This window comes from Lissotriton vulgaris, chromosome 5 (assembly GCF_964263255.1).
Source record: "Lissotriton vulgaris chromosome 5, aLisVul1.2, whole genome shotgun sequence".
NCBI lineage: Eukaryota > Metazoa > Chordata > Amphibia > Caudata > Salamandridae > Lissotriton > Lissotriton vulgaris.
In genome coordinates, this window is record NC_141693.1 from 1,710,284,666 (window position 1) to 1,710,301,405 (window position 16,740).

General features: G+C 46.4%; 1 protein-coding gene across 2 annotated transcripts in view; it reads right to left on the bottom strand.

The window, feature by feature from the left end:
- The window catches only part of DBF4B (DBF4B-CDC7 kinase regulatory subunit), a 308,603-nt gene that overhangs the window by 145,882 nt on the left and 145,981 nt on the right, over positions 1–16,740 (bottom strand). For both annotated transcript variants that reach the window (XM_086923888.1, XM_086923889.1), the window contains exons 4-5: positions 7,269–7,499; positions 7,084–7,137 (exon numbers count right to left, since the gene is read on the bottom strand). In XM_086923888.1, the coding sequence (XP_086780014.1) occupies positions 7,084–7,137; positions 7,269–7,499 (285 nt within the window). The remainder of the gene's footprint in view (positions 1–7,083; positions 7,138–7,268; positions 7,500–16,740) is intronic.

A 16,740-nucleotide genomic window follows, 5' to 3' on the forward strand; every position in this document is an offset into this window, starting at 1 on the left:
GTCGAAATGCTCCTCCTATAGACCGATAGCCCTCCTTAACCTAGATGCTAAGCTCTACTCCTCCATCATTGCTCATAGGCTCAATGACTTGATGCCGGCTCTCATTCACCCAGACCAATCTGGCTTTATTAAGGGACGCCAGACCCACGATAATACTAGGAGGGTGATACACCTGATCGAGAAGGCTAACAAGTTCAAAATCCCGGCGGTCCTAGTGGGCCTCGATGCTGAGAAGGCCTTTGATCGGGTGGATTGGGGGTGCCTGTTTCAGGCCCTGTCGGCGTTTGAGCATCGTCAGGAATTTAGCTGAGAAGCCAGAGTGAATTATAGCAGTCCCCGGTCCAAAGTGACGGTCAACTGTCACCTCTCAGCCTTCTTTTCGCATTACCGGGGCACTAGGCAGGGTTGCCCCCTGTCCCCCCCCTTCTTTTTGCATTGAGCCGCTGGCTCTGGCAAAGAGGGAGGACCCGAATATTCGGGGACTCCACTTCACAGGGGAGCAGCACAAGATCACCTTATTTGCCGACAACGTCCTCCTCTCTCTCTCAGATCCAGCGCTCTCCCTTCCGCATGTCCGGGAGGCCCTCTCATGCTTCGAACTGGTAGCAGGTTTCAAGGTCAACTATGAAAAGTCGTACGTTCTGCCGAGATGGCTCGCCTCCAGCCACTCACGCCCTGGCCCTGGTCCCGCTCCTCCATACAATACCTGGGGATTCACTTAACGCCCAAGCGACTTTACTCCGCTAACTTTCCTCCGTTGTTGGCGAAAATCCAGACTGACTTGGCCCGCTGGAAGCCGATGTTTATATCATGGCTGGGGAGGATCCTTGCGATTAAAATGTCTCTCCTTCCCAAGCTTCTATACCTCTTCCAGGCACTCCCCATTGTGCTTGAAGGGGAATTCTTCCGGCGCGTTAAAGCGTTGATGTTACGCTTCATCTGGCAAGGGGGTCGGGCGCGGTTCTCCTTTGCTACGCTGAGTCGCCTGAGGAGGGAAGGAGGGGTAGGTCTACCCGATATGCAGTTGTACTACAAGGCGGCACAACTTCAGAGAATGGTAGAATCGACACAGCCTATGTCGGAGAAACATTGGCTTCACATGGACCGGAGTGTTGCAGGTAGATCGATCTGGGACTTAGTCTGGAAACCTAAGAGTGATAGACCCAAGAACGCTTACATCAATACTCCCTCTAGCACTACCCTGAAGGTATGGGACGGTCTCTAGTGATGAACGCTGGACGTCGTTCCCTTCCCTCTACACGCCAATACACTTTAACCCGGCCTTCCCACCAGCGGCGCTTCAGGGTCCCTTTGATGCCTGGAGGTAGGGGGGCTGCCTGGCTCTTACACATTTGTTCCACGGTTCGGCGCCACTTATCTTTCATAATTGTATGCAGGACTATGGCATCCAGCCGACTGAGCGATACCACCACGCCCAGCTCCTCCATTGGGCGCTGTCCCCTACAGTTAGAGACGCAGCCACTAGACCACTCACTTCCTTCGAGGCCTTTCTCCCTAGAACATCTACCATGCGAGGGGTTATCTTGTTCATCTATAACCTTCTTGCGAGGACCAGGGCCCCCCGACCTCGATATGTGGGAAGTGTTACTCAACCGAGACATATCAGACGAGGAATGGTCCCGATTGTGGGTCGACATTGCTAAACACAACCATTCAGTGGAGCTCCGCGAGGCGCACCTCAAAACAATGATGGACTGGTACCTTTACCCGGCTAAATTGCGACATATATTTCCTGGCTCCTCAGATAGGTGTTGGAGGGGATGCGGTCTATTGGGTGACTTCCGTCACATCTGGTGGGACTGCCCTGTCATTCATCCCTACTGGGAAGAGATCCTATCTCATATTAAGGAGATGTTGGGTTACCCGATCTCAGAATCGATGGCTCAAATTTTGCTAGGACTCCGAGACCAGGATCTCACTCTCCAGACCAAAGCGGACAAAAAGACAATGTGGTTATGTGTGGGGGCGGCCAAGCTCACCCTGGCCGCGGCGTGGAAAAAGAAGGAAGCCCCCGCAATTTCGTTGTGGCATGCTAGGCTGTGGAAACTGTTGAGTATGGAGAGAATGGCTGATATCTTCAGGGATGATTTTAAGAACTTCACATTCCGATGGGGCCCCCTGGTCCGCTTTCTATCCAAGGGTCTTCCCTCAGCCGTCTCTCCACCCAGTGTGCGATCTCTCCATCTATTCCAAGTGTGATTGTCCTTCCCTTGAATGTAAAATTTTGTGCGGCCATTGCTACCACCACTAGGGGAGGCGGGAGGGTTATGGGACTGGGGGGGGTTTCTTTTGGTTTTTTGTTCTTGCGACAGCCTGACGAATTAGTGTGACGGCACTCCGCCTTCACGGGATGCGAGCTTACCGAATTTCACTGATGTTAGAGACTGCTTTGTCACTGCTCCTCCCGAGACTGAGCTCAAATTGTTCACCTGACAGACGTGACCCTCGCTAAGCTTCCGAGCTCTCTGTTGGTCTTGGCCACTTACGGCCTGGGTACCTGTTCTCACTTGGACTAGGTGTCATATTGCATGACTTGCTTAGCTGCCCCCCTGCGTGGGATGTTATGCGGGACTGTTGCAAGTCTTTTTTCTTTCTGTCACTAAAAACTTAATAAAGCCTGGTTTGACAAAACAAAAAACAATCAATCTCTGCACTCAAAAGAAAATTCATCTATATAGTGAGATGTTCTTTGCTGAAATTATTTTCCTCTGCAAACTCAGATTAAAATGGAAAGTGCAAACTGAACTGAACACCTAGTATGTAAAAGAGGGAAACAGTGTCTGGTACTGCAGTGAATCCCCTTAGCCACGGGTAGGGGACTGTGTGGAGACTCGTAGGGACTAAGCTAGAGCTCCAGGGCTAGATCCTGGGCACATTGTAGATGGAGGAGCTCTTCCATTAGCATGGCGGGCTGTGTGAAGTGACTGGATCTGCCAACCTTGGAGTTTGGTAAAATCGCACCGAGGCAGAGAGGAAAAAAATGAGGGCCGTTTAAAGTGCTCGCACGCTATTGATCAATGTTTTTATCAGAAAGTTTTGTATAGTGCGAACATGACCCTAGAGAGTATCTGGTAGGGAGAATACATTGTGGTCAATGCAGCCGAGAACTTGAGAATAAAAATTCTTAGAAATGGGACCGTGAAGGATGGTGCAATACGTAGTGTAGCAAGCGAACATCAGGTAGTAGCGATTTATGCGTAGAAGTACACATGGATGTGATGCTAATTGGGGTATTGTGGACCATAGGGTGTTTATTGTGCATGTTAGTTGTTGAGGGTTGAAGCTGGAGAATGACAATTTGTGTCTAGAAATAAGGAACTTTTTCATTGTAAAAAGGAGCGCTAAATTCACATATCATTATAGACTTCTAGTGGGCCAGGTTTTGCACCATTTGTATAATGGGGCCAGCATTTTGGTTTTGATGGTCCTGATGGAGCGGACTTTCAGATTTATTTCTAAAAAGTTCGTGACAAATGAAACTCGTGATTTATATTTTTACTAATGTGTGTTGCATGATATATATGTTTACTGATTCAACTTAGATTAAAATGCACCATCATGAACATGTGGGTATAACCATTTGTGCTCTTGTTAGGTTTGTCGTTTTGCTTTTAATAATACATTCACTTTGTCTTTTGTTTGTCATTTATTAACTGCAGCCGTTTTTAAAATAATAGCATGAGCATTCTTTAAATGTGCTTCGGTTTATGTTTTGTCGTCCCATGTGTATGTGTTTATTTGTTTGTAATGCAAAATTAGGTAACCTAGCTAATGGGTTAACTTAGTGGGAAACGGGTGGGTAACAGAATAATTATTATTTCTTGAATTAATTATTGTCTTGTGTTTCTTTGCATACTAGACCCCCGCATTGCATGCAAAAGGCGTGAGGTCTACTTCTAAAATGGATGACATCTGAAGCCTGACCAGAGTGAGCCTTGCACAGCTACGCAGAAAATAAAATTATATTTCTACATTTATTCTTGGAGAGTGGTTTGCAAACAAAGGCTGTGTGGAAGCTTAGGACATTTGGTTCAATTTGTTCCTTGGTCAAGGCCGTTCTTGTCGTTCGGCAGCGGAAAGAGAATCATGAGCGGACGGAGGAAGCCTGTGCTTTCGTTAAATGTTGCTTTCTTCGGAAGCTGCCGGTGTCATACTCTTGAACAATAGTACTCTTGAAAAGTGACTTTGGCTATGTGAGCAACGGATGATGACCACATCGTATGACATCCAGTAGCCAATGAGATTCTGTTCTGCTCGAATATTTGTATTCTTTTAGTTCGTTTTAGATAGGAAAATACTATAAAATTGCCCCCTTGCTAAGAGCACTGTTCGATCGATCCTGTGCTCCAGAGACACTGCCAGTTTTCCCTCTCACGTAAGACTCTTTGATTTGTTTTCTTACAGGACTCTTCTTATAGCTAAGTTAGGGAAATAGGTTATGAATTAATAAATAAATAACTGTTTGAGCTGCCCTTATACTGATGTTGGTTCATTGAATTTACATGACCCTTTGAGCCAATAATGATTAAAGTTTGAAAAATAAAACTGCTAATAAAGTTTAAGGCTTCTTTATGAAATAAATTTAATAAAATAGATTTTTGAAATGACAAGCTGGTCTTGATTGTTTCTTGGTGTTACCATTAGTTAATCCATTGCCTTTATATGTGACTTAATTAATGAGTGTGTAAGGTTTAATTAATTAGGTCATATGATTCAGTAGGTCAAATACAGTTAACTGCTAAAATAATGGGCCTAGTGATAGATTCGTAAATAATGGTGAGTATCCTGGTGTAGAAATCATATACGACACTGAATTGCTTTAGATCCGCTGGATCAGTCCCAATACTCGATATGATCTGTCATGGGCCAGAACTAGTGGGGGTTTACGTCCATAGTGAGTAATGGATTGAAAATGTGTGTGTAACAGCGTTGCTGAAATAAGCAAAGGACATTATGTATAAGAGTGGAGTTCTCATTATGGTTACAGAGAAAGAATGCTGCATATTGATCAAAGAAAATGATAATGCTGAGCCCTGCAGAACACAATAAGTGACAAGGTCTATCTAGAAAATCTGGTAACCAAAGTCCACCTTCTACGGAGGACACAGGGAAGAAAAATGCTGAAAGGAAAAATCCATTACAGGCAAAACAAGTATTACAAATGCATCTCACGAGTGGCATACCGCAACCAGTTGGTTTATGAAATTGCAGAAAATAACAAGCAGTGGTATCCACTTTGCATACTAACCATGTAGCAATTCAAAAACTAAAATCTAATAATTGAAAAACAGGCACTATGGAAACCTATGAATTTTAGAAATGTGCCAAAGATTCACAGTTCAGTAGTATATGTACAACTCTGAATTTGGGGTTGCACCCATAACATCACGTTTTACATGAAAATTTTAAAATGTGGCTTTCCTTGCACTGGTAAACATTTGGAAGTCAAAATTGAGAGAAATTCAATTGAGAGAAATTCAATTCAGAATAATAAATGTTCACTATTCTGTGTTTCCACAGTTTCGCCTGCGACAGGAAAGGCCCCAAAACGGAATGTGAAGACATCACATTTTCACCATGAACAATGACCAATTTTGGCGAAGTGGACAACTAAAGAAATTGTGCTCATGAGGAACCTACCAAACCCAGATGACATTTCTGAAAAATGGTATTAATCAAGGGGAACCAGGAGCTGTTTTTAAAGAGGTCCTGCACACGTGCTCCAAGGAAACTATGTAATCACAAGGTAGTGCAGTTCCTTAAGGAAGGGGGAAGTAAAGGCCTTTAACGGTATGCCCTCACACACCCCGAAGGCATAGCGTTACAGGCCTTTCCTTCCCCCTTTCCTTCAAAACTGCACTCCCATGTGATTACATTTCGGAAAAACGGACATGAGGAGACAGGGTGATGTGACTTTCACATATCCCACTACTGTTTCTTACTCAGAATGCCCTATAAACCTCAAACTCGAACTAAAAACACAAATGTTCCTCGCAAATTAAAAAAATCCACATTTCTCCTGATACAGTTCTACACTTGAGTGGGTAGGCCCATTGACTGGAACAGGATCGGATTAAAATGGACCATATGAAGTAAATGTGGTCTTTGCATAGTCCCCGTTCTGATCACATTCTCGAACACTCCCTCACAGAAACGTGAAGACAATTGATAATTTTAGATCAAGTTGGAGGTTTGCAGGATATTTTGGTTAAAAATACACAGCTGGATCTATGCAAGTCCCACCAGCCTAAATTGGTCCGAGTCTCTAGGATTCAGAAATTCTCATAGGGTTTCCTGGTTGCTAGTTAATTCACATTTTGAACAGAATGGCCATTCACCATGGCAGTGAGGAAATTGGGATTTATACTTCCAGTGGGGATGCTCTAGGCCCTAGGCTTTAAAGACGGGGCTAGGGACCAATACCTGGGTGGGTAAAACCCCTTACACCACCCCCACGGGGAAAAGAAGAACAAAAAGAATTGAGGGGGCGGAAAGACTTCTGAGGCCAATGACTGGGCACACTGCCTCCTCACCCTATCTTTTTTTCAGAGGGGAACCTCTTGCTGTTAGCTGGGGTACTCCCCTTAAACCAAAACCCTTTTGTCTAGTGAGCTTTTTGCCACCTGCAGGGAGGGGGGGGGGAGCAGAAAGACTGCTGTGATACCTCTCCTACATCGATTAGTGCTCATTGGTGGGTTGGGCTTAGGGAAATAGTAGTGCCTAATGGCATAATTCAGTTTAACTTTTTTCACCATCATGTCAGAATGTTGTGTGCGCTTCACATCAATGAAGAATTTCTTATACATAGAAAATTCTAATTGTAAAAGCACCTAAAGGTTTATCCACCTCTGTGTGGAGGACGAGATGTTCATATTGAGTTCTCGTCCCCCACATTTACAGAAAGCATGGAGGCTGAGCTTTACACAAACAGTCAATTTAGTTAGCAAATGATAGTAGTAATTATGAACCCTCTACATCCATCCTACTGACGAGTGCACTGTGACAGAGCTATTCCTTGGCAATTAGGACTTTCACAATGAACGTATTAAGAATACAACACACCTTCTTTTGCATGGCCTTGTTGAGCAACTCCTTCCCTCGACTAATTAAGGCAGGCTGTGGAAAGAAAAGACAGCAACCGGTAAACAAAGGATCAAGCCAGAGTGAGCTAAAAAAAATGAAAATGCAAATGCAGTATGATCAAGAACTATTAAAAAAAATATATAACATTGCTAGACAAGCCTTACGTTAGGACCAGGTTTTTGTCGGCGCTTCTGATCCAGTACAGAGCTGCCAGAAGGTGTGTCCGAAAACCGCTTCTTGTCTGATAGTCGCAATGTAACCTCTGCTTTTTCCATTGAAGCTGAAACAGCACTGTTTTTCCGATTTGTCTGCTGGGTAGCCCCATCACTGGTCCTTGCTTCTTTATTACTGGTAACCACATAAGTAACCTCCTTGCTCAGAAAGCTCTCAATTACCTGGAAAGGAAGCAGAGAGGATATCAAATCAGCCAGACTGAAGTGCTGGCCTATTGCAAGGTTTTCAATTTCAGCAGAGCGACCATGATCAAGCAACCCTGGGACACACTAAATTCTAAGCATCCTGCAGTTTATCCCTCTGGGACATATCACACTTCAAGAATAGGAAACAGGACAAAAGGTTTCAAAATGCACATCCCATAATGTTACATTAAAAAAAATTTAAAAACACAAAAGGGCTGTGGTTGCTCATCGCAAATGATGACCCAATAGCCTGGATCTCCAAGAGAGGAGCACTGTGGCACAAATTACATAAGGATGCATCCAAACCATATCACAAGTTCCCAGGCTTATTTATCCTGCTTGTTCCATGTCCAAGAACCCATCATAGTTTACAATTAAAGTCTGCTCTCAGCATCACTTTGTTGCCAATATAGGTTTCGTCAATCAAGCATGAAACTCAATGGCTTACCCGAATGAAGACAATCTAGAATTGCTTTACAAAGTAGGTTTCTATCTGCTTTGAAGAGAAGCGGTCTAATCAGAGCTCATGTCCACTTACACTGAAACAACTGCACAGAAACTATTTGGCATGTCCAGTGCGTGTAGTCCTGTCACCTAAATACAGAAAAAAAACTAATGGGGTTTGTCAGGTGTATTCAAATGGTGAGTAATCTGTGGTTAAATAGAGAATCCACTAGAAACAGTGCTATCAAAGGTTAAGTAACTTTCTTCTTATGGATACATCGAACTACAAATAACTCACCTTTAAAATAGGGGTGGGTGGAACATGGAGTGTCTCTGCGGAGTTCTATGGCGTTATCCCAAAACTCCAGGGAGTTCCATGAGTGGCAGAGTTGTGGCATGTTGCACTACTCATGCAGATTTAGCGCCTGGAGTTTGTCCGCACTGTAAAATCAGCACGAACAGCACCACACTGCGCACCGAAGGGCACTGCATTTTTCTGCCGCTCTAAGGGATTTTTAGGTTTCGCATGGCATTCGCTGCACAGCAGCGCTCGCGCAGGCAAAATCTAATGTTAGAACAGTACGGGGGCTTTGTCCCGCCTGCTCTTCCATTTGCTAGCTCCATAAAATGGAGGCTAGCCATTGGAAGACATAGTTGTCCATCACTGTTTTCACCAGTCACGACGCGATTCGGGGGCGTTTCCTTGTCTTTTTAAGTCCCACCCCCCACACCCTCCATCTCACCGTCCCATTGTCCATGCCTTCTCGAAGTTCTCCCTCCCGCCCACTGTCAGTGCCTCCTCCCTCCCGCCCACTGTCCGTGTTCGATGCTGTCCAACCTATCTATAAACTCTTGAGCTCATCCGAGCCTACCTCGTCTTGTTTATCCCCCGCCCTCCCTCCCGTTTTCCGTGCCTTCTCCCTCCCGCCCGCCCACTGTTCGACGTTTTTTACTTCTAGCACATGTTTTGCAGGTATTCTGTTTACTGGCAATTAATTTGAACGGCTGGCATCGACGTCTCAGTTTTTATACCTGCCCATATTAAGTGTCAAGAAAACTGGGTGTGTTATTGAACTGGAAATCCAACTGTCACCGGTTGGCACTGGAAGGCTGGTTGGCAGACAGATTGACATCTCGCCAGCAGCGACCCTCCCTTCGCGGATAAGTCACTGCGGTGCACCGGAAGCAGCCTGTACAGCTTGTCAACTGAGCCGTACGGAAGTGACGTGTCCCCTCGGCAGGTTGGCAGTGCCGCTATGGCACCGCAGCGGAAGTGACGGGTCGCTGTGATCCCCTCGTCGGTAGGCACTGCGGCGCCCGCTCCCCTGCCCGGGTGAACAAGGTGCTGCTCACCTCCTTCCCCTACCCGGTCACAGTCTCCCTCTTCCACATCATGGCCATCTGCACCCTGCTGCCGCCGCTCTGGGCCGTGCCCACCGCCGAGCTGCCGCATCTCTACCGCTAGAGCATTCCGCCGCTGGCCTTCGGCAAGTACTTCAGCTCCGTGTCCGCGCACTTCAGCACCTGGAGGGTGCCAGTCAGCTACGCGCACACCGGTGAGGGCCCGGGGGACAGGGAAGGTCTGAGGGAGATGGGGGGCAGAAGTCCTGAAGGTCAGGGGACGGGAAGGCCCCTGTGAGTAAAGGGGAGGAACCGAGAGGGACCAAGGGCAACACTTTAGATGGTGCCCCTCAGACACCCAGAGGAAAACTCTAGCAACTGGAGGGTACTAGTGAGATAACACTTAAGCAACTGCAGGAGTACTGGTAAGATACCACTTAAGCAACTGGACTTAAGCAACTGGAGGGGTACTGGTGAGAACACTTAAGCACCTGGAGGGGTACTGGTGAGATATGCGTACACCATTGAACTTCTCCCCCTGTAGATGCTGTAAATACTTACATGCCCATCATGCGCACTTGTGCGTACCTATTACATTGAGTTCTATGAAAGTATGGTTACACTTTATGCACTTAAATCATTTCACAACATACTTAAAATGCACATACAAGCCTATGTAAACATCCTCCAGCTTCACATATAACCAGGGTGTTTAAACACAGCAGTAATCGCCATTAGTGTATTTACTGCATGTTTATCTACCCTTTCGTTAACTGATTCAGAAGGGCATCGGAGGTGGTGGTCTGCCGAATTAATGTGTCTACGGTTATTGTAACTTCAGGATGCACTCCGCCTTATAATATTTACATACTGGTGAGAGCCATGGGGACACAAGGGAGAGGAGAGCAGAGGCAGCACATAGGGGGTGCTTTTGAGCCATACACACATGCTAAAGAGAAAATTAGAACTGGGGCAGCATCTGGGTGTTATCTCTGTGCTACGTGGACATATCCGTGAACGCCGGCAATGGCTGCATGGGGGAGGGAAGTGGAATGAGAAGGAACAGGTGAACAGGATACAGCACCTGGGTGGGGGGCTCCGCGAATGAAGCGGGAGGAGAACTTCATTTTTGTGCTTTGAAAACATCTTGTATGTTTGTGGTATTCGTATATGCCAATCTTCACCCACCGGCGGTAGGGCACAGTGCAGGGTAAATTGCGATTGAAATTGAGCAAGCTTGGTTCTGAGAGTGTGGGTTTACTATTACTTTGTGATGTAGTGTACTTGGAGAAAAGCAAAAACAAAAAAAGGCATTCTCAGTCTCTAGGCTCTGACTGGGAGTTTATAATTCAGATCGACATGTTTACCAGTCAGGTGTTTGGATGGTGGGAATCTGTCTGGTCCGAATGAGAAGCCGGCAGCATTTAAGGCATTCGAGTAGGGGAGACTTTAATGGAGACCTTTTTTGTCATTAGCAAACTGCTGGATTTTGAGGTTCAGTGAGTAGAGCCTCAAGAGTCTCCACGTAAAAGATAATGGAGGACAGAATGGAATCCTGGGGTGGTCGGCATGGTATGGGGATTTTCTATCTGGATGTGCGCATCTGAGCAAACTGGTATTGTCCAATGGGTAGGAGGAGAACCACTGAAGGATGTTGCCAGTGAATCTTGTAGCAAGTCCTGTTGGGAGGCAAATCTAGAGTTCAGAACTTGAGGAAACTAGTGAAATGTGACCTTCGTGAGTTTAAGATTCTTGGGAATGAGTGCATGACTTCTCTAATGCTGTCACACCTGAAAATATTAATTGAAAAGACTTCAAAAAATGTTAGGTTGAAGCCACCCAGACAGTACAGCTGGCTGGTTTGCCAATGACAACTTGGGGACATTCAGAAAGCTTCTCTGGGAATGCATTCTGCAAGTTGCTTGCCGGCTTTGTGGTTTGTAATTCACATTTGCTTGCTCTCTGTTCGCGGACTCAATTTGTTTTAGTCTGTCCAGTTTGAGCTTATCCCTTCTTTTGACCAAACCTTATTCACTGTATTCTTCCACCAGTGCCGGATTTCTGTAAACAGACCTTTAAATCTTGTTCTTATCTTATCACATTTGCTGTGCAATTATGCTGGCTACCAGTGGGGTGGGTGGGTGGGGGGGGGGTGTACATGGTCTGGTAACTTGGTGGACTAATGCGTCCACTCTAGGGGCCTGTGTTAGACCTCTTGGTCAAAGGTTCAAAACCTGGCTAGTCCACTCAGCCCATAATCCTTCTGAGGTTGAGGAAATGAGTACCATTGAGTTGGGTAACATCTGTTATTCAGCACAAAGATACCTTGGTGGGTGAACGTGCCCTTTACAAATACACACGTTATGCTTGAGGAAGGCTGTGCATTCTTTTTTTTCCCCCTTCATTGCACACATTTAAATGAAAAACAAACATTTGAAACAACAGCAGACTTAACAGATAGCACATCTTTTACAGAGTGTACAAAGTTAGTAAGGTCCTTGCACTACTCATCCGGTACCTGCAGCTGTTAGGTACCATTGACCAGCAGTATGTAAAGATGAAAGCTAATAGAGAGGTGCACTAATTTATCAGGGTAAATGTAAAGTGAGTATAGATAGTTCCATCCAATGTCAAATGCTCTAATATAAAAAAACAGTATTTTTCTCTCTCCGCCCCGCTTAGAACGTCATGCGGGGGTGGTCGGATGTTATTTTTTTTCTTCAAAGGTTTTTTGTTCTCATTCCTCCGAAGATGGCAGCCTGGCAGTAGCCTTCATGGCGTGGTACGCTTGAACACCCGACACAATGACCAATTCAAAGACCCCAGGAAGGCGGGAGCGAATGGCGGCCATTTGCACGCGGAGCCCGGGCAGACATCGGTAATGTATTCATTGCCCTGCTGTGTGGACGCCCAGACTCGTTCAGAGCCTCCGTAAACAGCGCTCCCCGTGACAAGGAGTCACTCTCCTGCCGCCCAGCCTCGGGGTGGCCCCTCCCCTGCCGTGTTTGTGAGTCCTGGCCTGACTCCTCTCCCTCCTCCTCGCCTCATCCCGTTCCACTTTCACTTTCGCAGTCACTCCGCAGAGAGCTTTACCCGGTGACAGGTGACGACCAGAGGTCTTTGGCTGCCGCAGTGGTGTCTGTGGGAGGGCCAGGGGGAGGGGGCAGGAGGTGCGTGAGCACTCCTGGGGGTAGAGACCTGGGGTGGATGCTGCAGAGAGGCAGGTAGGGCCGGGGCTTGCTCGGATCTGTGGTCCCAGGCACCTTACACCATGCAGGGCCAGGCTGCGGTGGTGCTGCTAGTCATCACCTGCCCTCGCTACAGGTGAGCATCCCTGTACCCGAGGAGGAGTGGGGGGGGGGGGGGGGATGGAGTGGGGGTTGTCTGCTGCAGGTGAGCACCCCCTGTACCTTCGGGCGGGTGGCGTGCGTGGGTCTCAAGAACCAGACCCTCATAGGTGCATGTCGTGGAGCCGACTCTTAAATATAACTTTTGTAGTTCAACTGGACACCAAACAACCCCGTCAAATCGTCCGTGCCCCTGTAATCAACAGTAGAATTCACTGTCACACTGACCACTTTGCTGGCTCTGTTCAATCTTGTCAAGCCCTTTCTCTTGCACCTAATAGTGTACCCTGAAACTGTGTCACCAACTAATGTTCCCTCTTTTAAGCAACTAATGCCTCCTGCACCACGCTCTCACTTAGTATGACCCCTGCCACTGTTGGCCACAATACAAGAACATATGCGACCACAGTATGCACCTACACTAGGTTAGACTGAATTGAAATGCAAAGTACATGTGCGAAGATTTTGTGGTTTTTCAGAGGCACGCCTCTAGTGATCATTTAGCATCAAAAGGGCAATAAAATGGTCAAATGGCATGCTGTTGTCAGTACCCGTATAATCACAATTATTCATGTGGATGAATAAATAACCTAAACATTAATTATCAAGAATCTCTAGGAGCGGTGTTAAATTATTCGTAGGCAGTGCAGCAGTACAGCTTACATAAATATAAAAATACTTTGACAGATACTCAACGTTGTTTCACATCTGTACATTGGGTGTTGTGGTCTCAGTTTCCTGCTTGTGCTTTTATGTTACACAGCTTCTCCTTATTTCATGTATTTGTATGCAATATCTGAGCCAAAAAGTATGTGAAACAAAAGTATTCAAGAGTACTGAACCAAGGTCTCAATCAATGTTCTGCTATTAATAACACCACTCTAACGTAATCGGCTCTTGCACGAGAACACATGTCATCCAGAAGCATTCAGGCCCTCATCAGGTATTTACAAGAACATGCAGAGTTTGGGGCAGTAAGAACCTAAATCTGAAAGTTATTCTCCAAAAACTCATAATTGGTGTGATATTTATTGTGCTTTATAAGATCCGACTCCACTGAGCAACAGATATAACCCGATTACGAGTTTTTGGAGAATCACTTTCAGATTTAGTTTTACTGCACCAAACTCTGCATATTCTTGTAAATACTGTTTTTTTGATGTCTCCCTTCCGCCGCCTTGAACCAGCGGACGTGGCCGCTCCGGGATGCCAGTTAAAACTTTCGAGTTCGTATATTCCTCCTGTAATGTACCTTTTGCTACCTCGTGTATTTTGTTTGCTCACAATTGTCACTTTTGCCTCATGTAACTTAACGTCTGCTTTTGTAATTTGTTCACTCGTAATCTTCTCATGTATCATTTCTGTTTCTATTGTGAAGCGCTGGATTTAGCAGTGTCACTGTTGTGTTATAGAACTCGTCTACAAGTAATTGCTATCTGCTGAGCTCGTCCAGTAGGGTCCAAAAGGTCTCACATTTGCGAGGGATTAAATTATTGGCAATGTAAATGACTGTCATTTATTTATCTGTTTTCAAAACCAACACATGAATAAAAATTGTCATTTACAATGCCAATAGCTCTAACTTTTGCAAAGGCGAAACCGTTGCTTTGTAAATGCTTGTTTACTCTAGCAGCAGCTCTGCAACCACCCACCTTCAAAAATCTCTCCAGGAGGCTGTCTAGTATTTCATTTTCTCGCTTACACTCATCAAGTGTGTGCAGTGCTCTCTCTGCACTTGTGGCCGGTTTCTGGAAAAAGCTTGGTATTCGTACTGTCTGGTTGCTGTGGAACCTTGACACCACCTTTGGCATAAAGTGCGGGTCAGTTCCCATCACCACCCAATCGTGTATTTGGATGTACGGTTCTTGCAGCGTTAGGGCCTGCAGTTCGCTGACCCTGCGCAGCGAGGTGATTGCCACCAAGAAGGCTGTTCTCATTGTTAGCATTTGTAGTGAGGCTTTATGAATGATTTAAAGGGCGCTTTCATGAGCTCTGTTGGGACTAAATTGAGGTTCCATGCCGGTGGCGGCATCCTCTTTGGTGATGCGATCCTTTTTGCCCCTTCCAGGAATCTCTTCACTATCTGTGATGTAAAGAAACTCTTCCCTGTTTCTCCTCTTGTGTAGGCTACTATCGCTGCTAGGTGTACTCTTAGCGAGGATGAACTTACTTTTGCCTTCAGCAGGTGCGTGAAATAACTTCGCACTGTTGATTCCCTGGTCATCTTCTTGTGTAGTTTTTTCTTGCTGCACCATTGTGTAAACCTCTTCCATTTTGCCACCTAGCACCTTTGTGTGCTAGGTCTCCTTGCCTCTCTTAGTACTCGCAGGGTGCTCTCAGGTAACTTCAGGTGTGCAAACTAGGTCTTCAGGAGCCATGCTGCTAGGCTGAGGCTCTCTGGCTCTGGGTGTAGTACTTCTCCATCTTGCATGGAGAGCAAGTCTTTCCTTTTCCCGAACTTGTGGGGTGCCCCCTGTGCCATTTCCATTATCTGTGAATACCAGGTCTGCCTGGCCGACTGGGGTGCCACCAGGATCAGAGTCATGTTGCTGGTCCTGAACTTGTTGAGTACTCTGTATCAGTGGTATCGGGGGGAAAGCGTAAGCAAATGTTTTCGACCAGCTTATCCATAGGGCATTCCCCAGGGATCCTTCCCCTGGTTGCCTGTATGTGAAGTTTAGACATTTTGCATTCTGGCGTGTTGCAAATAGGTCTATTGTCTGTGTTCCCCACCTTCTGAATAGCTTTTGCGTTTCCTGTGTATTGAGGTCCCACTCGTTGGATGCCGATGTCTGTCTGCTGAGCCAGTCTGCTTCCACATTGTCCTTCACTGGTAGGTGTATGGCTAGCAGGTCTATCTTTAGTGGGATGGCCCATCTCCATATCTCCGGTGCTAGGTTCGATAGCGGGGATGATTGTGTTTCTCCCTGTTTGCTGACGTAGAACATCGTCGTTGTGTTGTCTGTCTGGATCAACATTCTCAGGTTGTACAGTTTTGTCTGGAAGGCTTTCAGGCAAGGAACACGGTCTTTAGTTCCAGGTAGTTGATGTGTTCGACCGCATCCGTTGGAGTCCACAAACCCCTCACCCTGAGCTTGCTCATGTGTGCTCCCCATCCCTTCTAGGATGAGTCTGTGGTGATGGTCACCGTTGGGGGTCAGTGGTGTTAAAGGCTTTTCCTGTTCTGTTCTCATTATTCCACCACAACATCGCCTCCTGCACTGTGTGCGTTACAACCACTAGATCTTCCCAACTTCCTGTAGCTTGTGACCATTGCTCCTGCAGCCATTCCTGAAATGGTCTCATGTGTAGCCGTTCATTTGGGACCAGATGGACGCAGGAGGCCATCATGCCCATGATCTTGCTCGCGGTCCTCCCCGTCAGAGCTCGCCCCTTCTGGTAGAGGCGCTTCTCCTTCAGCAGGGCCAGTGTTCTCTTGTCGCGGGGGAACACCTTGCTCTGTATGGTGTCGATCTGTGCTCCCAGGAAGATTTTTACTTGCTCTGGTTCCATTGAGGATTTCCCCCAGTGAATGGAGAATTCCAGGTCCAACAGTGTACTTGTCACGTGCTGTGCGTGTTCTTTGCATGTCCTGTGTGAATTTTACTTTATTAGCCAGTCGTCCAGGTAAGGGTATACATGGATCCCTTGCCTCTTTAGGTGCGCTGTGACTGCTGCGAGGCACTTTGTGAATACCCTTGGTGCGGATTTTAGTCCGAATGCAAGGGCTATGAACTGGTAGTGATCTTTGTTGATGGTAAATCTCAGTAGATGTTTGTGCGGTCTGTTCATTGGGATGTGCAGGTAGGCATCTTTGAGGTCTATGGTGGCCATGAAGTCTGTCCCCGATCTGAGGAATGACCTCTTGTTTGGACGTCATTTTGAACTTTTGTGTTTTTATGTACTTGTTTAGGAACCTTAGGTCCAGGATGGGTCTCAGTGTTTCGTCCAACTTTGGTAGGAAGTAAGTGGAGTACACTCCCTTGTTCCTTTCTCTGTATGGTACTGGTTCGATGGCCTCCTTTTGGAGGAGTTCCTTCGCCTCCTTTTGAAGTAGCTCTCCTGTTTGGTGGTGTCTTTTCCAG